This window comes from Passer montanus, unplaced genomic scaffold (assembly GCF_014805655.1).
Source record: "Passer montanus isolate IOZ18808 unplaced genomic scaffold, ASM1480565v1 scaffold9, whole genome shotgun sequence".
NCBI lineage: Eukaryota > Metazoa > Chordata > Aves > Passeriformes > Passeridae > Passer > Passer montanus.
The window spans coordinates 13,292,928-13,316,847 of NW_024374367.1; the positions used below are offsets into that span (position 1 = coordinate 13,292,928).

General features: G+C 41.7%; 1 protein-coding gene across 13 annotated transcripts in view; it reads right to left on the bottom strand.

Annotated features, from left to right (window-relative positions):
• FOXP1 (forkhead box P1) overlaps positions 1-23,920 on the bottom strand; it is a 380,068-nt gene that overhangs the window by 155,692 nt on the left and 200,456 nt on the right. For 10 of the 13 annotated variants that reach the window (XM_039733877.1, XM_039733865.1, XM_039733866.1 and 7 more), the window contains one exon: positions 6,958-7,139. In XM_039733877.1, the coding sequence (XP_039589811.1) occupies positions 6,958-7,128 (171 nt within the window). In that variant the 5' untranslated portion in view covers positions 7,129-7,139. Of the gene's footprint in view, positions 1-6,957; positions 7,140-15,779; positions 15,953-16,055; positions 17,120-17,166; positions 17,406-23,920 lie in introns of those variants that run through there. The other 3 variants (XM_039733871.1, XM_039733873.1, XM_039733876.1) reach the window with 3 other exon arrangements.

Genomic DNA, 23,920 nt, shown 5'->3' on the forward strand with positions numbered 1-23,920 from the left:
TAACATTCTTCTCACTTGCTGAGATACCCAGTGGAGCTCCCCTGAACATAATGCAAGAAACCATGGCATTTGATTCTGTTCTTATTTAAATGTTTTTAAGTCAGAAAAAACTCCACTGAAATCAGGGGCTACACTACTGAAAACAGCTGCAATTCCACTGCTGCTCCTCAGGCTCTGCCAAACAATCTCCCTGCATGCAGCGTGTCTCCAAATAAAGTTAAATTACTTCTAAAATATCAGCAATCCATGCAACTTCTTATTAGTGTGAAATTACTTAAGCCTTAATTCAGCAAGGTACTTAAGCACATTCCTAATTTTACAGGCATGAGACGTAGCAGTGACCTTAATCAGACCAGTCATGCACTTACATTTAGGCACATGCTTAAGCATCTTGCAACTTTAAAAGCCACGATGAGGAGCAGTTCCCTGTGAATTAAAAGGCTGCTTTACACCTTCATAGGTACACTACCAGTTTGAGATATATATATATATATATGTATGTATTTGCTACAAATAAGTGGTTGTACCACTTATAAAACAACCCTTAAAGTATGAAGATCAGTGGAGGAGGAACAGTCTTTAATAATCTGAATAACATCAATCACTTGAAACAGACTTTTAATTCATATCTGATGCTTGCTGGAAGCCTTTTGCAGTGTATACACGTGCTGGCTAACAGCTTTAAAGCATTCCTTTGCAGACTTTCCCTAAACAGCACTCCTGACTGTGGAACTTTACTGCTTATGAGTAAGCATAAGCAAATATAAGGGGAGAGTGCACACCTACGAAAACAGCTGGGAACAAACACACCACTGCTGAATTTTCACAGATGCAAGGCTAAAAATCAACCCAACACACATATTTCAGAAGCTCCATCCCTTCAAAGAGCCCACAGAAACCTAAACGATTACTGCCTGATCCTAATTTACCAGGTGAAGTAAAAGCAGCTATTGTAAAACAATAAATAAATACAGAAATAGACATGGACAGCCTACAGAGGACTTCTGGATTTGGATGTGCACATAACCCAGGTGACTACATGTCTAAGGACCCAGCCTCTGCATGTCCATGCTTGTACCTGCACACACAACAGCAGAGCTCTGGGTGCCAATGTCAAGGTCCTCTGAGGACTCAGGTTTATGCAGTTATTTATCAAAGACCTCAGAAGCAAAATAAAACAAAACCAAGACAAAGAGAAAACAATAATCTCAGCAAGTGCAACTAAGCAGTAGTTTCCCCTTACCCTTCAACAGTTAGAGAAAATTTAGGGCTTGTTGGTGTCAATAAGTAGTTATAACAAAGACATTAGCAATAGAGAGGATAGAGAATGCTGCATGAATGTTCTCAGCATGGTTCATTGACAACTGATCTAAAAATTGAATTATTAAGGAAAAAAATCATTGATTCTAAAACCCAGGCAAGGTAGCCAGCCTATGTTAAAACTTATTTAATTTTTCCAGCACTGCTTCATTCCTAAGCTCGCAGAGCCACAGCTTTTCCATTGAAAAGCAAAAGACATTTTACGCACAATTTTCCCTCTACTAGAAAGAGGTATATTGTGCCCTTCAGTGAACATAAAATTGATATTATCGTCTCTTAGTTTATATCTCACTACTTAACCTTCAGATTAAAAGTTATTAGATTTGAATGACTAAAAAGACATCATGTCACCTTCCGTTCAATGCTGGGAGATGGCAGAACTTGGGGGAAAAGTCTGAATGTTAAAAAACACAAAGTTACTGGAAGCATAAAGTTGCTTTTCACAATCTCTGATGAAACAGCAGAAGCTCTACAAATGCAGTCATCTTTTCACCGTGTTGTAATCTTCAATTATGAAGGTACTACAATACAAAATCAGACACAATCCAATAGCCTGCATGGAGTTTAATCTATACTTTCAAATGGCTCCTTCAATAGCAGTTTAATAATTAGGCTTTATGTCTCTTTGGACAAAATGACTCAACACGGACACTCCCTTAAAGTCTAACAAACAATTTTGGTCTAACCCAGTTATGTCAATATGAAACAAAGACTTTATCTTGGATCTAATTTAGCAGTTTTGCTGTACAGAGATAAGTCCACATCATGATCAATGGGACTGTAAAATTCCTGATGTGGTCTAAAACCTCTCCTCACAGGTTTGCAAAATACCTGAAACTCACCAATTCAAAAAAAAAAAAGGCAAAAAAAAAAAAAGGAAAAAAAAAAAAAGCATTTCTTTCATTTACACTGCGATATATTCAGATTCCTCTCTAGTCAAATTTTCTTTTTGATCTGCCCAATTAATACAGCCTCTCAACAATACACCAAATCCCCCATTTCATGTACATTTTCCTTGTCTTTGAACATGAACAAAATCTGAAGAACCCACATATTCCCTCTGGAGTTCGATTCCCTCAATCTAACACTTCACATCTCAACATTTCACGAAACAACCTCTGCCAAAGGGCCCAGCTAAGGCATCTTCACATGGACATCACAAACAGCCTAACTGCAGGCACTGACTTGGGCACAGACCAGAATCTAGTCCAAATTTCTTATGTCTATCAGGCCTTCTTTTATATATTAAAAAAATTGTATTTTTCACTTGCAGACATTTACTGGAATAAAAGCACCAAACAGGATATAACAGGAAAACCCCCTTCTTTCCTTACTTGGTGGACACATGGCAAAACTAGTATTTATCTAAATTCTTCAGAAAGCTTGAAGTGACACTTCATAATTACAGTATAGTACAGCTCAAAGACGAAGTGAGGAAAAGAAACTTCCCCACAATTCTTTACATAAACCTCCTCCTCCTTTCTCCACATACCAGTTGCGTTTGTATTTCTATTCCAGTTTGTCATAAACACGGCCACCTTGTAACCCTTTTTATCAAGCAATCTATGCACTACCTAAAAGTACACTACACTCCATCAGACAAGCTATAGGTTTACATTATCCAAACATTCCGATTCTGCCTGCTCAGCGCAGCTTGTCAATAAATGCAAGCAATTGCAAAACAGCAGTGTGTGTTTTTTTCCTTAAGAGAACACTGATAGGAGCCTGCCAGTTGTGCAAAATAAACCCTTTGCAATCTCTGCAGCTAATCTGTCAACAAATTACTATTAAAGTCATACCTCCTCAAAGTTCAAAAGCTTTCTGGATTAGACAAAGATACTGAGTTTTATACTCGTGGGGCAGTACTTGAAGTTACAGTATCAAAGTGGATCCGGCTATTGATGTGGAGAGGTTTGTATTTCTGCCACTATGCAACACAGCACTTGGTGTCTTGCTGCTCTGCATCAGGATTCAACTTTGTAATCATTCTCTTTGTTCAATTCATAGTCTTGTTTCACTGCTAATAACGTGAAGAACACTTTAATGAATAGTCCTGAGGATAAAAATAAAATGCAATAAATAATATTTATTTTATAAGCTTTAAAAAAATAAAAAAGAACTGTCTAGGACTGAGGCATCAAACCTTCTATTTGAGTAGATGTCAGAAACCACTGAAGCAACTACAGCTGTGATCATGAACATTAAAAGGCAGTTTGTCCCTATGAGTCTTTATTTATTACTGCTTGGTAGGCAGGAGTCACCCCATCACTACATCCCTTCTGCCCAAGCTTCCCTCACCCAGCCTGACCTTCAGCTTGTGGGTCACTCCAACACCCATTCTGCACCTCCCAGATGTTTTTCATGATCCCTCAGAGCCAAGAGATGTTGCCAGACTCTGCCTGGTACTCTGCTCCCAGGTTTTCTGTTCTGTCTCTTGGTGCTGTCTCCATGGGCACTCTGGGACAAAGCTCCTGAGCCTCACTACCTGACCCCACACCAAACCCCAGCTTCATCTCTTTAGGAAGTACAATCCAGGTAACCTTCACGCCTGCCCCAGACTTTATAAGCAGGTCACCAACCCCCTGCCCATTCCACCACATCCTGACAATCATTGCCATGAGATGCTGACCTCTGGCACCCATGGGGTCAGCAGCAGTGGGAAGGCCACCTCTCCCACCCCCAGCAGGTGCCAAAATATGAGAAATGCTTCTCATCCCCATATACTTTGGTTTTCAGGGTGACTTCTATATGTATTTCCAATTTTACTCAACTCTTCCACAGACACAGCGTCCCTGAAGAGTCACTTGCATTGCTTTGCCTTTCTTACTTCACCAACATAAACATCAGTTGGAGTTACTTGGCTTTATTATAAATAGCAGAACTCATCCCCACATTTGCTACTCCCAGCTTAACAGTACATTTTATGGGATTGCTAATGCTAAAATAATTGAGCATCACATCACTCTCTGTCTCCTCGCATGGCAGAATCACCCTAACATGACATGGGAAGCATAAAACTTGTCCTACAAGTCCTCCCTGTACTCACAGCAAGAGTGATCACACTGTTCACTTCTCCTGCAAACATATGAACATCTGTGGTGCTCCATATTTTTCCATGGTAAAATATTTACAAGTCTGCAAACCCATTAAAACTTCCTAAAAAAACCCTCAAGTATTTCTGTTTTCCTCTCTCATACTAACAAAGCTATTAGTCCTAATCAATTCATAAATGTCACCAAAAATGTGACCCTAAATTCAGCACAGATGCTTTCACAAGCCATTGTACATGCAGGTTTCACTGTTCTGCCACGCTCATCAGGGGAACACACAACTAACCACAGCAGCAAAGCTCAAACTACCCACCACTGATTTTTTTTTTCCAGACAAAACAAGTGCCAGGTGGCAAAATGAAAAGATTTGAATGAAATGCTCTTAAGAAATAGCTGTTTAATTCAGAACTCATTCATTTGTATTGAAGGAGTGTTTTGTAGAACGCATTCTGTTAAGTGACCTGAGAGCATATGTTGTATACGGAGAAACATCTAAACATTATGCTCCATGTTGTATGTGTATCTGTAAATGCTTGCATTAGCTGTCTGAAAACAACGGGGTTTTCTTCTTTTCAGTGTTTAAAAATGTTTTCCAAACACCAAGGTTGATATTTTTATGCTAGCTCTGATTACCCTCTTATTGTTATCAGGATTGGGTTTGTTGGTCGTTTTTTTATTTAATAACTGTTTTAAACTTTGCAATCAACTTGCTTTATAAGAGATAAACTCCATGGAGAAGTTAGTCATCAAAACCAATTAACAGCAGAATTCAAACACAGAACATAAAGGTCTTTGAAGAACTTGGAGAAAAGCAAGATCCCCAACCACATTCACTGTACTGGCAGAGGATAAATAAACTCCAAGCTAAAATCAGAGCTGTGTGAAAGCAATCCCGAGCCTGGCAATCCCATCCCCAGCCCTGAGCACTCAGGTCTGTGCCGGGCACTGTTTGGGGAAGGCTGCAGGACTGGGAATGAAGGGTGCCACTCCTCAACTGACTGAATGGGTGGCTGAATGACACCAGCCATTACATGCGGGGTGACAACATTATCTGAGACATCCTGAGCTCTTGGGATGGCTACCAGCCTTAGGATGGCTGTGGAGAAGCCCTGGCACAGGGTTAGATCGTGGTGGAGGAGCAGAGGTCTGAGCCATTCTGGTCCACGGTGTGCACATGTCTGCATGATCCCCCCTCCCTGTTTCTCCCTGCACAAAGCCTCACTGGAAAATTCCATAGTGCTCCTATGGAAAACACAGTGTAATTAACTCATTTTGATACTAAGCCTTTTTTAAGATGAGACCTTTGTGTTGAACATATTTTACTCCTCTTCTACTGTCCTATATTAATCAAAGCTGTAACCCCTGTTGTCTTTGCACTACGAATCAGAATGTGCCCCTGGCAAAGAATGAGGGAAAAGTCAACAGGAATTAAGTTTCAGTGCAACTGTTTACTCAACTGTGGCCTGCAGTTATTGAAATTTTATCCATGGTTTTGTGTGACTACTGCAGTAATGAATTCAGCATGGCTGTGATTTTCTCACTGATGGTATTCTCACTTCAAGTAAAAACCTGTAGGACGAAATGATTGAAACAACCAAAGTCTTTGCATTTAGTATCATCCATTTTTCTGACTTGTTTAATTATGGCAGCTTTCTGTCTTAGGTTGGCAAATAGGGTGCCCTGCTCCTCCTCAAGCCTTCACTTTGCTTTGTTTTTGAGCACATGTTTTTTCTTTTCCACAACAACCTGCTAAAAAGATCACTGTACACTTAGGGGAGTCTTAACCAGCTGCCAATCGCTTATTTAAAAGGTTTTAAGAATCCTTATTGCATTAGAGAAAGTGAGGCTTAGGCGTGAGTGTATTCACCATGGCTCTGCTGCAGCCTTTGTTCCCAAACACATTAATGATACATGCCCAGCACTTTGGTGTAAAATTTCCTCAGAGGGCCTCAGAATTTTATCAGGGAAAAGAAAAAGCCAAACTGTATTATGCGGATAATTTACACTGGTGAATTTGGTCACTTCCCAGAAAATACACTAATTAAAATACCAAGGCAAAACACACTATTTGGTTCTGATTCTTCTGAGTTGAGGAACACTGACATGGATGTATTTATTTATTTATTCTGACGTTTTGCGCAGCAGATACCTCTGCAGCCTTCCTCACTAATAGAAAACATTCTGTTGATAGAGGTTGCTAGGTTATATTAAAATTTGTTGCAAAAACAAAACTTAACGTTAGCGTATTTTCCACCCAGTGACATATTTTGGAAACCAGTTATTTGTATACAGCAGTTCACCCAATCGCTGCCACCAGACTCAACACATTCAGGCAACGGAAGCAAGCCCTGATCTTCGGGTGTTTCCAGGGAATGATTACAAAAAGGAGCCCCGGAAGAGAAGTCCAAGGTTTCCCTTTACACCAACAACTGACTGCAATCCCCTACGGGCAAAAACCACACAGAATGTCACAGGCAAGCCCTAAAAGCATCCTCTTCCTGGCAAGTACAAAGAGCTTGGGAGTGGGGGGGTTAAATGCTTCATGCTTTTCCTGTAGGTAGGAAACTTGTAAGGCATCTTACAGTACCTGCTGTTGCTGGAGATGTGCTAAATCTGCAGCCCCAATTTCAACGGAAGGTGTCTCGCCGTTTGATCTCACTTCCCGCAGGCTGCACTCTAGTAAATGGTTGCCACCGCTCGCTCCATTCTGAATGGCTGAACCGTTACTTTTTGTCTCAGTCCCAGATTCTTGCATCATGACTCAAAAACCTGAAATAATTTAGGGGAGGGGAGGGGGGAAAAAAAAAAAAAGCAGCTGTTAAAACAGTTGCTGTATATAAGGAGACATGCCCTGTTTTAAATCCTGCCAAAACTGTAAACATATGTCATTTTCCTTCATACGATTTATCTTTCATTAATGGTTCATGCTACTAGTTTATGTTTATTTATCCGTTGGTACAGCTATAATTTTAGTAAGTTAGTTCTCTTCTAAATATAGTATTATTTGCTCAACATCTTTTTTCCCTTAGAGAAAAAAAAATATTTTTGAACGAACACACAGAATCCATAATTAAATTTCTCTAGTTACATCTGGATGCTTTCCTTTGAAACGGATGAGTCATTCTTGGCAACACATGATGGACAATATCAAAAATGTGATATATGCTGTGTAGGGGCATAGAGGTGAAGCAGAGCATTCATTATTTCGGTTTTCATTCATACCACAATAGTGCCAAATTAGCACCTTTTATTACTCTGAAGCAATTTAGACTTAATCTGGGATGTGCTGAACCATCATCACTTTTCATTTCAGGAGAACTGCTACAAATGCTCACAGAAGTACTCTTGTTGGCCAAGTTTTTGGCTATGTATTTGGATGCTCTTATGGCATTACAGTGAGGAGCCTCCTGTGTTATCTGGCTAAACATCATCTCAGCAGCCACAGCTCCCTCCAGCCAGCCCTCTCTACTGACTCTTGGTGTCAGCCTGCCCCTGGGTGCTTCACACTCTGTGCTCACCAAGAGTATCAGTGGGTCACAAGCCTTCAATGAGGATGAGTACCCACCTCCTCACCCCAGAACCCCTGGGATTTACACACCCTCAGGATCAAACATCAGCACTGGTGCACAAGACTCCCCACACAAAGCACATATGCCAGTTTTCAACTGCAAACCACTACCTCGGAGATATTACGATAACTTGTTTTAAAAGTATTTCCACCTGCAAAGCCCCAGCTTCCAGGATTTAAATACCATTAACCTGTCTGGCTTCCACCAGCCCATCCCTCCTCTCCTGCTCACCCAGGGGAGATGGGTATGGAAAGCCAAGCTGAGTGTCCCAAGCATGCTGCCGACCCCCACACTAACAACATGGACATGTGAGCCAAGGAAGATGTTTTATCTTCAAGGAAGAACCCGTCTGAACTCAGTAAACCAAGCACATGGATGGTAGCAGGACAGATTCAAACGTTCTGATTACATTTAAATACATTTCAGCTGGTCTATGGAAACTTCTTTCAATCTGTTTTGTTAAATCTTCAAATTATGCCAGGGGACAAAAGGGGCTTGGAGACTCATCATAAAGCTTCTGTCAACTCCTCTGTAAAAGCTCCAGAGATCTAAACAAACCTACAGCTTTCCCAACACCACTAGGAAATACTTTTGGATTTTAACATGATCCCGCTCTGATACACACCAAGCATGGTGTGTTTTTCATTTTCAGCTCTGTAATGAAAGCCCATAAGCATGATAAGGTCTAAATAAGTGTTTACATCTAACAGCCAAGGCTGGATTACACACCAGGCAATGACTGCAAGGCACAGGTTGCTTTGGAAGAAGACACAGGAGTGAGAATCCACAGACAGCTCCCAAGTCACTCAAAGATATACCAGGCAATTTTTATATGCTGCACTTCTAATAAAAGGATTTACCTCTTTTACCCCTTGACAAATCAAAAAGAAAGAACTGATGTCATTGTTTTCTGCTTCCACCCAAATTTGGAGTCAGGTCTCTACTGGAGAAAATGGAGCGCTACATTAATTTACCCCAGCAGCAGATGAAGAGAGTGATGACCACCAGGAAAAATTTGATTAGAGGGATAAACTCATGCCTTTGACTGTTTTGGAGCATGACAGTAATGGTGGGTGGCATGTCCCCATCTCACAGACCAAAGCTGATGGAGGAAGGACACACTCAAGAATTGGAGGAAGAGGCCTCCAGCAGCCACTGTGGTGGAAAGGGATGTTAAAATCCATGTGCCAGAGCAGTAAAGAAGTACATCTCATTTTCCAGCACTTCTGAGGCAACAAATGGGAAGTAAGAACCTGGATAAACAAGCAGTAGGGTCAGAGGAAGCACCAAGCAAAGCTCTGACAGCAGCAAGAAGAATGTGCACCACTGAGGAGCAGATCCATCACTGCCTGATCACGATTTGTTGGCTTGCCCTTCTGAGCGAAATATCTCCAGGACACAGAAAATAATTCACAAGCAAACTGGTCAAGAAATTATTTATTGTCTCTAGGACTGCAAAATGGTCCTGGAAAGAAAAAACAGTAGAAATTGCAACAATTTTTCTAACCTATAGGACTAAGAAAAAAGATGGATTATTTATTGTATTTGGTTAGAAAAAAGATCATAGTTCTTGAGAACCTTTACCATGACAAATTTCATGCTCTGTTTTACCTTTTGAAAAACCCCAGCCAGTTACCAGCTCAGCTGCACAGGGGCCATGGCCCTTCCACTGGCTGAGACCACCCTACAGATCCCAGCAGAATTGGCATCAACTACCAAAGAAATAAAGCTGGAAAGAGAGTTTGCTAAGGAACCATGCCTAAACTTTCAAAAATTATTTTAAAAGCAGAAGTTAACATCTTTAAGCAATTTTTTTTTAAAAAAACCCACCAATTTATAAGCAGTCAACTTCTATGTAACTTAAACTAGATACCTGTACAAAACAAAAGCACTTTGTTAAAATACCTCCGATAGAAAACTGGCATTTCAAGGGGGAAAAAAAGATAAAACTGTTTATTTCATCACTGAAGTCAAATGTGAGTTGACATGAATAATCACAGTTTGGTTTGATCATTAAGTGTCATGTCATGAAAAATCAACCTGTGAGAGCTTTCTGCAAGAATGATTATTATTTGTCTTTTTGAGCACACCTAAATGAGCTGAGGTGATCGTATACCGAGGATGGCTGAGATAATTGTCTTTTCCCAGCACAGAGGAGATGAACTTACAGGAGCCTATTACTGAAGTTTGTCATTCAAAATTGTGAAAGAAAAATGCAAAGCAAGGTTGACTTTATGCAACATAATTAGGTTCTGTGGGAACTGAACTGAAACTCCAGGTGAAGTATCACAAACCGTGATTCTGGTCTGAATACAACCAACACAGTGCTGGAGAAGCTGTTATGCATAATGATTTATTATAAGAAATAATAATACTCCACAGCTACTTCCATGACAGGCAGGAAACCTGGTTCTGACTTAAGAAATTTAATGGTAGAAGAGTCCATGTCTATCTCGTGTTCTAGAAAGCAGAATGATTCTCTTATCAAGTCTGCAGAGAAAAATGCATATTTAGTGCTTAAAATATTTGGGTTATTACCAGTTTAAGTATTTTTCTGTTTTCTATATATAGAAAAAATTTATGATATTTCATGTTATGAGGAATACCGAATGACTCTGAATTATTAAAAGGGACACAAGATGTTTTTCCCCTATGAAGGGACCAAAGGTAAGCTGCAGTACCAACGACAGCTTGTGAAACTTTATCCTGAAATCAAGGAGCACATAATAAAAGAACTGTTCTGAATTAATGTAGGCTTGGTGTAAAAATTTCAGAAGAGTGATCAGTTTCTTCAGATTTCCATTTTAACCTGCACAGAACTTTTTCTAGCTTTGATGCACAGTCAAACACAAAGTCAAAGCCCTACAGCTGGGCCCATCTCTTTGGTGAATATGTTATGTTCAAGAGCAAAACAGAGCAAAATTTCAGTGAAGCAAAATCTAAAGAAGGCACTCTGTCAACAGGAGGACAAGAGGTAATTATCTTCCAAATTACATGGAAAAAAGCAGGGGACAACTAATTTCTTAAGGATAGGGTCAAATTTGAGAAAACACAGGTCAGATGTGAACTTTGCCTGAATCAAAATAATCTTTCTGATGACTCCAGTGTCAGTGTTTTAAGGTAAAAAAAAAAAAAAAAAAAAAAGAACCTAAAGGAATCTTAATTCTGAGAATTCTGAGAAAGTTCTTTGCTAAGGCATTAAAAATGCATCCATAAAGTCCATAACAGCACCAAGACCAGATGCTGCTGATACACATCTCAGCTCCACTGGCCTATTAAGATGAGCAAGGTTAAGCATGGAGATTAGTAGGCAGGAGGTGGGCGCTGAAGTGTGCCACTGCTGCAATTCTGCTACCAGTATAGTTTCTGAAGACTAAGCAGCATTGTTTAATGTCAGCATGAGGGAGGATTTACTGACTGAAGCACCTGTCAGAATAAGGACCCACTCCAAGTCTGAAAAACTAAGGGACTGATATTCAGATGTCTCTAGATGCTTCACCATACATGGAGGCATCTGGTGAGGCATTTTTAAGATTCCTCAATAAGCATCAATCTATATCTTTAAGCATATCATCACCTTTAAAAAATATCCCTGGGGTCTTCTGGCCTTAAAATCCCTGTTTAAATATGCTTCCAGACTTAGCATGGACTACAGATTCACAATGCAGCCTGTGTGTTTCAAAGTTTCTTTGAGGTCCATGATTATATTTCAGATGTTAGTACTTGGAGGTGTTTACAAATATATATATGCACATAAAGATCATTAGGCATTTATATCCCCTGGGATCAGTGCTAGAGCAAAAATGTTGTCGTAATACAACCCTTCTTTGCCACATTTGTGAAAGATTTTAAGCTAACAAAAAGTTCAGTCTTTATTCCAGGGCAGTTAATTAAGGTTGACCAAGTCAGGCAGAAGTAAATTAACTTGGCTGATCAATTATTTATATGAAGCAGAATAAATGCCCTTAAAGAACTTGGCCCAGCCATGAAAGGACATGTAAATTAAACACAACACAGATTTATAAAATGTATTTCTACTTTTATAGGCAGAAGAGTCAATGCTAAAATCAGTTTTAAGTGAGTGATCAAATCACACGATCTAGCCCAAAATTCTCCGGCACACATTCTATCCATACGTGCATCGTTTATAAATAAAAGTTCTACCTATCTATCACAAGCAGCTCCCCAAAAGAGGCTCAGGAATAATTTTAGAGCATTTATCTGTGTAATTATTAAAAACAAAACAAAACCAAAAACCCCAAACACGATTTGGAAGAATTCCACAACAACGTAACGCCGCAAAGACAGGATTTTACCTCTTGAAAACGAAACGCGCTCCGGCGTGTGACCAGCAAGGAACACAGAGAGCAGGAGCAAAGCTGCTGCCTCCCCACAGCACAGGGACAAACACCCTGCAGCACCAGCCTGGCACTGCGTGATCCAACACGAGGACCCCGACAGCTTTCCCAGGACACCCCTGCCCCACTCACAGGTGGTGTCTTTTTGTCCTGGTATCTTTGAAGCAAGTGCCCTGCCAGGGAAAGCACCTCAGGCTCCACATCCCACTACCAGTAGTGAATTTTTCCAGGAACATGTTTTGATGTCCCCCAGCTGATGCCAAAACACCCATCTCCTCCAGCTGACACCCCGTGCCTAGGCTGGCGAGGCAGCCAGCAGCACCATCCCACTATCCATGAGTTCAGTAAAAGAAAAAGGATTCACTAGTGGAAATTAAAAGCCTTGTGTAAGGTAAGGCTTGATGTGCCGTGGGGGAAGGCGTACAGATGTTCAGCTGCTCATTTACTAAATTACACCATGTCACAATTAACTGTGAATCAGCCAGCTTCACATGAGCAGCTCAAGGGCTGCCACCATGCTAAGCGCAGAAATAACGCCGGGGAGGGAAGTCCAAACTAGCCAGGTGGACCAGATGACTTCTCTTTGCCTGTGTTTGTGGTTAGCACGACTATTAGAGAGAGCTATCCCAACATATGGCATGATTTAACTAAATCAGATCATGCTGAACTCACCAGCCTTTCTCAACTTACAAACCCCTCCGCTCTCGTCATTGCAGATGGGTGAACACCCGTCATGCTTTTAGAGTTTTCAGTAGCCGTCATTTATCCTGCTGACAGGGTGTATTTTAGGTATAATTATGTACTAACTAACTATAGATCAACTGTCAGTACATTAGGGTACTTTTTGGATAAAACTTCATGCTTACCCCTTCGAAGGCCACTCGCCTACACACTACTGGTGGTTGCTGAATTGTGCAGGAGTAGGAGAAAGGAGAAGGGGATTCAAAGTGCAATTAAGGATCATCTTTAGGAATCAACCAAAATAGTAGCAAACAGAGCAAATCAGGCTTTGCTGTCCTAAAAAGTGATGCTGAGTCACGTCTGACAGCGGGGTTTGGAGGAGGAGAGGCAAACCTGGAGCAAGGCAAGGGAAGGAACGCGCACGGGATGTGTGGAAAGAGGAAACAAAGAGACAGCGACGAGGTGAAATCCTTTGATATTTCCTCAGCTTAAAGAGGTAATTCAATGCATTAAAATGGATCCTTGAAATTTCAAAGGATGAAACTCGCACAACAAAGATTGTCGAGAGTGCTATTTTCTAGGATTAGAACAAAAACGTATTGGGATTTGCTATATGATCTTACATCGCTGAGCAAGACTGTACACTTGCTGTTATGCAAGCACCATCTTCCAATAGAGAATTTTCATAATTATAACAGAAAGGCGTAAATTTTCTAATGCATGGCAGTTCAAAAAGTAATCAAGAGAATGAGCCTGAGGGCTATTTTAATGTATGCAAAGCTAGTGACCCACAGTAAATGGGAGGTAGGCTTCAATGAATGCAAAGTAATGCACACATACTAAAGACCTGGTCTGATGAGGGACGGCTAAAATTAACACCCAATTAATTTCCGAATTGACAAACAAATGAAAGCCATAAATCTACTTTCTCATTAATTTTCTTGTGGTATAATTTAAAGCAGTAATATGAGGGCAAAAACTGAGCATTATCCATCATAAATATCAAAAAAGATAGCACTGTAACACCATAAATTATGCATATTACCTGTTGTTAAAAATGATTAATGTATTATCAACTTTATCGTGCACTGTATATGTCTAGACATATCTAAAATCTGAAATTTCATTTAGTGCTTAGGAAATAAAGGGTCCAGAAGAAATGGGATAACCCTCAGCATATCCTTGGCTCTGCCTCCTGATGCTCTCACTTTGGCTGGACTCATCCCAAGCCTTGGGCCATTGGAACTTGAGCACATGGCAGAGGTGATGTGCTGGCCTCCTCAGGAAGGGAAACAAATCACACTGCTCCTGGAGCATCCCTGTGGGCCACGGCCCTGGCACCTGTTTTACACAGGGCTGCTCCCCCTGCCTGCCCTGCTGACGCTGGGGTAGAGCTACATGGTGATGCAGAGCCATAGAAAGGAGACAGAAGTAAAAGCAAGGAGCAGGAAAATGTGAAGCTGTATCTAAATTCAGTGAATGAAAATCCCATGCTTTCCAAAACTGGTGGAGTACAACACCTTGGCCAACAGAAGAAGAACACAGGTTGCCCAAACTCCTGCCTGTGGGTCACGATGGTCACTAGCCTGGCTTTTTACCTCCTATTATGCATTTATGTCCCCCTGCCACCCTCAAATCTCCTGAATGGCAGCTCCTGTCTAGAAGCAGACTGCTACAATTTTTAAATTATTTAACTATATGCAATGGCACAACCTCTTTCACTGTTGGGGTGCATGGCTCATGCTGCCTGGGTCCCTTCTTTCCAGCAACAGCACGTTATCATCGGGGCCACAGCAACCTGAAATCATCTGGAGGCAGCTCAGTGAAAGGCTGACTGATGCCCTGCAGGAGCTGAAATTTAAGACTTCTGCGGTGAGGAGAAGAGAAGGGGAATCAGGAGCCTAATCCCACTTGTGCCACACTGACTTATTGTGAAATCATGGTCAAACAACTTAAGTTGTCAGAGAACCAGTCTGTGCAGTTACCCCTAAGGAAGTCTCTTCTGCTGAGGGTGTTTCTGACCACAATCAGTAAGAACAGAGATCGAGCAATCCAAGAAGAATTAATTGAAGCACACATTAGAAAGTTTGCCATTTGCTCTATTGAAAAAAGCTGGCACTGGTCCCCATGAAAAACCAGGCCACTAAAACACATCAAGCTGTGAAGACAACAGGTCTCACTCCCTTCCATGAGGTAACACCCAAAGCATTAGACAGACAATGAACAATCCAACTTTCCTCAAATTAGATTTTTGCATTCTCCCTTCATTTTACAAATGCACACAGAAGTTACTCCCAGACTCACCTTGGATAAATACACCCCTTTTGCAAAGCCAGCTCTATCTCAGTCTATGCCTCTCAGCTTGACAGCTATTAAATCCATATTCAGCATGAAGCTCATGCCATAGATGCATAAAAGCTCTAGAGCTGGGCCACTTCCAAGTGACTGGCAAATATGATGTAATCATTTACATACCATCATCGGCAGAGTGAGGTTCCTTCCTCTCTCTTGGGGAGAGCTGTCTTTCAGCCGTGAGCTTGACAGAAATCATCCTTACCATCACCAGGATCATAGTTTATTTGGAAAGAAAGGAATGGCGAGTGGCCAAAAAAAGCCCCAAGCCAAACCAGAAGCCATAGTTCACTGTACCATGAGAATCCATGGCTGCTACCACACGGACACGAGCACCACGGCACCAGAGGAGTGACTCCTCCAGAAGGAAGGTCACCAGTGCAGCATGGTGAGGTGCAGAGTCCCCTGGGTGCTGTCCCTGTGGTCGGTGTCCCTGGGGAGGTACCCACCTGCTCATCCCAGCCCAGGCATCACAGCAGTGTGGGGCTCCCTGCCGCTCCGTGCAGAACAGGAACAGAAACTGCAGGGCTGTTCTCACAGCCAGGACTTATTTGTTTGCATGCACACTGCTCTGAGCTTGCATCACAAACTCTTGCAGTCTGCCTCACAGAAAAACAGGTGACTGTTCAACCAAATAAAAGACCAAAGTTGCATTTAGTAAATACAGTCAGTTTGTGCCAGACAGCAGCAGCACTGCTCCAACAAGATAACATGAAACCTCTTACCAAGTGCTGGCTGTAGATGAATTAGACTCCCACCCTCCATGCACATCTCCATTAAAGCATATCTGAACTCTCTAGCAGCCTCCAGAAGTCAAAAACCACCTCAAAGCCAGGTGCAACTCTAACAATTCTGCACAATGCCATTTTCACTTCATTCAAGGTAGCAACAATTCAAGGTAGCAACTTGATTCATGGCAGTAACACGAGTCAATTAATGACCAGCTTGTCCACTTACACACTTCAGGTACCTCCAGCTCCCCTCCAGCCCTGACACTGCTCCAGCAGCCCAAATGAGCAGTATGTTTGGATCACTGATGCAAACTAGGAAATACAGGGGATCACATTTTTATGTATATTTTTTTGCTTTCTCTTCCAAGGGATGAAGACGACAATTATTTCATTTTATCCTTTCCGTGAATGTGTATCCAAGATATCTTAATAAATGAATTCACATACAAAGGAACAGACAACCCCTTCACATTTTAACAAATTAATTCATATATACAGAAATAGACAACACCTTTACACAGAAAGAGTTAACATTTCTTTCTCAAGGTCACTCAAAGAGGGTTTACTCCCTTTGTGTGAAAAGCCCTAGCCATTTACTGTTAGTGCTAACAGGTCCTGCCTGGCATTTGAAATCCAAGCCCCACTCAGAAACAATAACAAACAGTAATTTTGAAAAACAAAGATGGTGTGAGCAAGTTTTTCTTGCTCATTTTCAAAACAACCCAAAAGCAACAACCACCAGGATGGCTCTCTCTAATTAGGACTCCCAGAAACCAAAGAACAAACAGGCAGCACAGAGAAATTAGCAGATGTAAACGCAGTTTTCCAGTTATAAAAAGAAGAAAAGCAGCTCCGTCATCTCACTCGCAGGAGGAGGAGCAACAAAGCGCATTTTTAAATTTGGTATTTTCTCTCCATTCAAACGGCTCTGCTTCTAAAACAGATTTTCCTCAGATCTCCTCAGAAGTAAAGCTGAAAGCTTTGCCTTTTCCAACCCCATCGAGGGCACATGCATCAATTAAAATCTGACATGAGAGAAGAGAGAAACCGAAAAGCCCCCGACCAAATGACATAGAACAAGAGGCCGTACTTTTGGGGTGATTACCTGGTTCATAGCCCTATACCTTTATCCTAGACCTTCTACCTCCTTGTTTGCTCCATGCAGGATTTTCTAGCCATCAGCCGTCTACCGCTGTGCTAGTCGTCTTGCAGGAGTGCTCTCTCCCTTCTGAAAAAAGCAAACAACTGGATAGATATCATTACACTAAGGAAATCTCTTGGAAAAACCAAACAACTTGCTAATCTTTCTAGCCCCTTCACCCAAGTTAAAGATAAGCAAAGCAAACCAAAGTGAGTTTCAGCCACATTCCAGGGACAAGCTCCCCTTTTTCTCCTTTATCAAAATCCCAGCATTTAAAGGTTTTTTCCAGACCTTGCAGGATAAACTGCTGCTCACACCCGCAAACAAAGCAATATTTGTTTAATAACTGATTGCTGCCATGGGTACAGTAAACAAGGGGCCCAGCATTTGTGTTTATGAACAAACACATCATCTTGCAAGAGCAATTTAACATTAACCAGGTGGAATAATCAACAGATTTCATAGGTGACACTCGGGGCAGGACTAATGTAAACAGAGTAGGGAGGAGAAAGGGGCCACTCTTAGAGAATCAAGGTTGAGGCAAATGCATTACAGAGTAAACAGCTGGGAAGAACTCAAGACAAACAAATAGTCATTCTTCTGACATTTCGAGAAGCAGAAAGGTTGTACGTTACATGCATCAGCTGCTGACCACCATGAAATCAAACCAGTTGGGGACCAGGCCTTCTTGTTTACACAGTGCCATGTTTGCTTATAAACAACAATTTGCTGTTACCAACCTCGCATTACTCATTGCATAAACGAGCAGATCAAGTGAAATCCTGTTAACTCTTCTGTGGATTGAGGGTTTTTTCCTCCCCTTCAACAACAACAAACAAAAAAGGCTTTGCAGTCTTGCTGTGCAACCTCAAGACAACAGGCAGCAGGGGAAAATACAGAGCTGTGCATCTGTTCTGATAAAGGGGAAAGAAAGGAGTTGAAAACACTTGAAAGTGTTTCACAAAACAAGATTTACCGGCCAAACCACTGATGTGAAAGATCCATTTGCATTAGAAAAAAAAAAACAACAACTGAAAACCCAGAAAAAAAAAAAACAACTGCAAAAGGTGCGGTACAAAATTTTCATTTCACTCCTAGAACAAACAAGCAAAACAGCAGCTTTTGACACAACCCAACCAGCCCATAGACACAAGTCATTTACACACACACCCATGGCTGTGCCAGGGCCCTGCAGCAGCAATGAAGCCATGGTTCAGCCCTCTCCCTCTCCTTTCTCTTTGTCACCCTCAGCCCCCTTGCCTCTGCCTCCCATCACCATTCTCTGCTCTTTGTAGACCTCCCCAGCTCCTCTTTTTTAACCCAGAAGCCCCTTGGATGTTTTTTAGCAACCAAAACCTCAACTGCCCCCAACCCAACATCCCTCTCTAGGCCCTGAGGCTTTGTGACTTTAGTCCTCAAGGTGCTCAGGACACCCAAATCCCCTGGATCTGCCACCTTCCAAAAGCCTTTCCTTCCCCATCTCTCATTCCTGTAACACTCATGAAATTTCCTATGGCAGCGTTCCTCCAGGGAGGTTTCTCTAAGTTGTCTATCCTGAACACGAATTTCGGGAAAGATCTAAAGTACAGAGAGAGAAGATGGATGGTGCTAATGGTAGAGGTTAATCCAGGGCTCTGGGTTACATTCCTGCCCTGACACAATCCCTGCATGGGACTTCCATGGGTCTCTTCATCCCTCTCCTATGTAAAATAAGCCCTTTAGGATGTTGTACCAGCCAGGTGGGGTTAGTGGATGTAGTTGTGGGCTATATCACGGGTCCTTTTTCCTCCCAGCTGCACCATTGTCCCTCCCTGGTTCACCCCTACCTTCTGATGAGCACCAGCCCCACTGCCAAGCACTGAGGAAAATCATCCCAGTCTCAAATCTATGAAGCATCCAAGGTCACAGCTGGCCCTGGCACTAATCTCCCCTCCCTTGCCATTTCATGTGCAAACAGCATGATGGCCAGAAGCCTCCCCCCTCATCATTTTTTTACAAGTTTTAGAATATTTGTTACTTTTTTTCACAGCACAATCCTGGACATCCACAGCTGGCCAAGAACCTTGGTTTTCTTTTTCAGAAAATGTTTAGCCTTTTGTTGTAGTAAAAAAAAAAAGAAAGAAAAAAAAAAGGCTCAAAACCATGAAATCAGTACAACCTACTAATAAGACAGGTATTTAAATAAAACCCAAATGCAGTATTGTTCAGGCAACTGCCTATTTTTTAATACATCAGGTTGACAGCATAATAGCAGGCAGGATGAAAGGTGCGACTCGAGGACGGGGTTGGCGTCCGCACACCAGGAAAACAGAAGTGCTGCCCCATTTCCTGTGCTGCAGCAGAGTATTTCTGATGTCTGGGGCTGCCGGGGACTTTAACTCTGAATTAATGATTACACACAATACCCTCCTTTCTCCCCTCCCTGCAGGACAGCGAGGGCCAGCCTCACCGAATGACTGTGGGCAGGCAGGCACGGGTCACGGGGGATTTAGATATTTCACAGCAGCTTCAAAAATTTAGACACTGCAACCTGAAGGCTTCTGAAAACATCAAGCTTCACATAAAAGTCCTGATATTTCCCTACTTGAGACAACTGCTCTCACCTCAGCCACGCTGCCTGTTCCACGCTCCTTTTCCAGCACGTAAAATCACAGTTTATTCAGTACAAAGTAACTACACTATGATAAAAACTATAAGCATATCATTCAAATGCTTTATTGGTCAAATAGATGGATGCTTTTATTAGTCCAACCTTTTTTGTAATGGAGTGCCACTGATGACCCAGTGTTAGCCTCATTCCCTGCTATTAATCACACTTCTAAGAGCTCATTTTGCTTTAAAATCTTAAGAAATTGCTATAATTTAAAGACATGGTGTCTACATAATGGGAAATGCTTCACAGATTGTATCATTCCATATAACACAGAATTTTTATGGCAATGCTGACCACGATACCAAGGTATTACAAAACTTGAATATAATATTTTTTTATATAGAAAATCTAGACGTAAACTTCCTTTTGCATTTGTGGTTTGCCACATCCATAATGTTTTAATCACAGCCTTTTGGGAGTTGCAGTTTTCAACTGCATGTGGCTTACATAGATTAACACTACAAAAACACTCCCTGAACAAATATAAACAGAACAAAACAAAATTAAATTAAAATTAAATAAAATACAAGGATGGACCATGAGAGAAAGACTGTTCAAGCTAAACTTATACAATTTTTACACAAGGCATTTTATCCTTTTGTTGACTGTATTATCCCCTTCCTTTTTTGCACAGGGAAAACAGATGATGTTTACTGTGAAAAACTTTTACAACAAAGTGGAAGCATCTTACAAATTTACCTACACAGAGAATTAAATTAATATAATGATGGTCCTAACCCATATTATTAAAATGTACTTTGCAAAATGTTTTGACAATGTTGACTGCTGCAGGAGGGAAAACACATTTAAGACAATTTCAGCCAAATGCAGAAGCAGAAGCCTTTCATTTTTCAAATGCAAAGTAAAAAGCATCTTTAAACATCTTCTCATGAAAGAAAATGCAGTGCAATTATGTTATATGGCACACACAAAAGCATGTTCTTTTCCTCAGTTCTCTAACAAGATATTAGTACCTCCTGGCCTTAGGAATATTATGTGTAAATCACATCATATTCATAGTGTCTGAATTAATTACAATAGGAGCTGGAGAGAAATGTTAACTTTCCAGGTTGTTGCTAAGGATTAGCCCTTGTTTACAATTCTGTATTTATAGAACAAGAAAAATTTGTCAAATGAAGGGCAAAGAGGAAAGCAAGAACACAAATTTAGCTTTGATTTCAAAACAAATCAGATCTTGCAACCATTCCCTGAGAAGAAAACCACAGTTTTTAATGCGAAGATGCAAATGAGTCTCAGAATATAAAAATGTTTTATAATTCTGTGCATTCAACACTACTAGATGTTATTTAAAGAATTTATGTTAACATTTCTCATCCTCGCACAGCAAGTCCAAGATGCTGCAAACAGCATCTATTTAAAATGGATCGTGTTGCTGTGGGGCACGGGGTAGCTCAGGAGGCTGATGCAGAAGGGAGCAGGGCATTTGGCCCCCTGGCACCAGACTGGGATTCATGGAGTGCTCCAAAGGGGTTAACAAGGCACTGGGCAGGAGGAACAAGCCCCTTGCCTTGAACAAGCAGGAGACTGGCTACTTGGAGATGTGCAGATCCATCCCCAGGGAAAGTCATGACTCTCAAAACAAAGGACACGAGGGTCTTCCCAAATGCAGTGAATCTGTGAGGTGAACAAACACCTTAAGAGGAAAGGCACTCAGGAACCTGAGAAAGGTTCTTCATGCTAAACATGGTATTTCTGGTGAGCCCTGCAAGGCTGGACGGCTGAAGACTCAAAATCTGTGGGATGGGGTCCCAGCGAGCAGAGAGCCAAAGCTCTGTGCAGGGACTTGCAGGTCTCAGGCACCTTGGCAGAACTGGCCAGGGAAGTTTGTACTGCTCCCTGTTCTGAGGATAAAGAAAGCACTTCGGCCTCCAGCACTTTCATTTCTTTGCACAAACAAAGGCACACCCACTACAATTAAATTGCAAAACCCTTTTCATTAGGACTCCTTGTTTTCACACACTTCAAGCCTTCCGAGACCTGCAGTCCCTCTCATGCTCCCATCAGTGTGTGCCTTGTGTGTGGAAAACTAAGCAAAGGCTCTTTAGCTGTTTCAGTCTATGGAGAAACAAATGGAAAAATGCTTTTTCCCCTTAAAAAAAGCCCTGAAACCACCAACTTTTGAGCAGGGTGACTTGCAAAAACACTGGGCATCCACAATGGAGAGCATCTAACCCCCCGCAAGAATCAGGCCCATAACACAATATAAAAAAATGCACTTAGCTAAGCTTTTGTGGAAACACAGATGGACTCTTTGCCTTGCCCTGTCCAAGGGCTGTGGTTCTCAGATTACAGCAAGGACAGCACAATGCATCAGGGAAGCCAAATGTGTCTGTGCACACTGGTGTGTAACCTAACACACAAACACACACACATGCTATCCAAGCACCCAAAATGCCAGTTCACATTAGTCAGAACAGAGTAAGCAGGACAGAAGAGGTGCCTTCATCCCCATTTTTTTCTTGATGTTTTCTTTCCCAGGAATAGCTCCAGTCTCAGTCCAGAGCAAGGATTCCACCCCATCACATTTCAGTGCAGGAGATGTGTACAGGCAGCACATGTTCCTCAACAGCCACACACATGGATCCCAAGCACCCAAAAATACAGTTGGTCCTCTCCACACTGGCCCAATAGAGAAGCGGGAAAAGAAGCGTGATTTTTTTTTCACCTCAAAATTTCATCCTGTGCCTGAGAAAACTCCCTAAAAAAGCTCTGTCGAAACCAATTTGTTTCTAACTCCCCCAAAAAAGCACACATGCCTACTTTTGAGTCAGGATGCAGGAAACCAAGTTCTTAATCCCTCTTCTGCATTCACCCATGGCTAAAGAGCAATGCCCACCTCCAATCCACCATCAGTCATGGTTGGGAGAGGGAGAGACAACAGCAGAGAGGATCTGCAGGACATATGAGCCTTTTCAGCTTGCCTTGGCCAATAACAGTGAACAATCCTGAGCACTCCTGTGGCTGCCCATACCTTTTTCATGCACAATGCCAATGCAACAGAAAGCCTCCCAACAAACAGCACTGTGGCCCGGTGACCTCTCCAGAACCAGCTGTTCAGCCCTGGCCTGGGAGGGTCCTTCACAAGCTCTGCCAAGTTTGGCAGAGGTTGCTCCGTGCTCCAGGAAATGGCCTTTCTGGTGCTGAACCCCTGGCAGCATGTGGAGGCCGTTTGCAACCAGAATTGAGTGTTTAATGTTCAAAATCTGCACTGAAGACACTGTCTGAACATCTCCAGCCGCATGCAGGTGCATGGTCCCACAGATGTGCTGGCTCCTGAACACTGCAGAGCTAAGGCATGTGGCTTCCTGCTCCAAGGGCTTGTGAAAGAGAAGGATACACTCTATTTACAGCCTATTCCAGACAAGACTATTCAATGTCAGGATGTACCATAAGAGGGTAATTTGCACCCTAAACTGGATTGTGCGATACCGCAGTCACAGACCGTATGATCTCTTCCTTTGGATTAAAACTGTTTGCACAAGTCAAAGCAGAACAAGGAGAGTAACAAAACATACAGTGTATTTTGTTCCCCACTGCAGCCACATATTTCAACTGCCTCAGCCGAATTCTTAGAGTAAACACAGCTTTAAAAGAAAATAACTTGAATAAAGAGCTTCTGGAAAGTTCTGACTGATTATGCATGCAAGAATTCTGCTACTGCTTCCTCCCATCATCTGAAAAATAAACCAAACACCAAACTTCCACAACTATCTACAGAAGTGCTATTTTTCTGAAACATGTTACAATGCTATCAGAGGTCTGCAAGTTATAATGAATGCATCTTGTTTTGCAAAATACACAGAGGAGCTCAATTAAATGAACAACTGTAAAGGAAACAGAGCTGATAAAGGAATTAATGCTCTGTGTGCCAGATCATAACATAACATCTAGGATAACAAAGCCATGTCAAACATGCAACCACTGAAGACTTTAAAAAATGAAATAACAAACTTAAACCCCAAAATATTTCAGCACACGAAATCAGGATGTGCAAAAGCTATTTTCAATAATTGGGAGGGGAGCATGGGCAGCAACAAACGGATC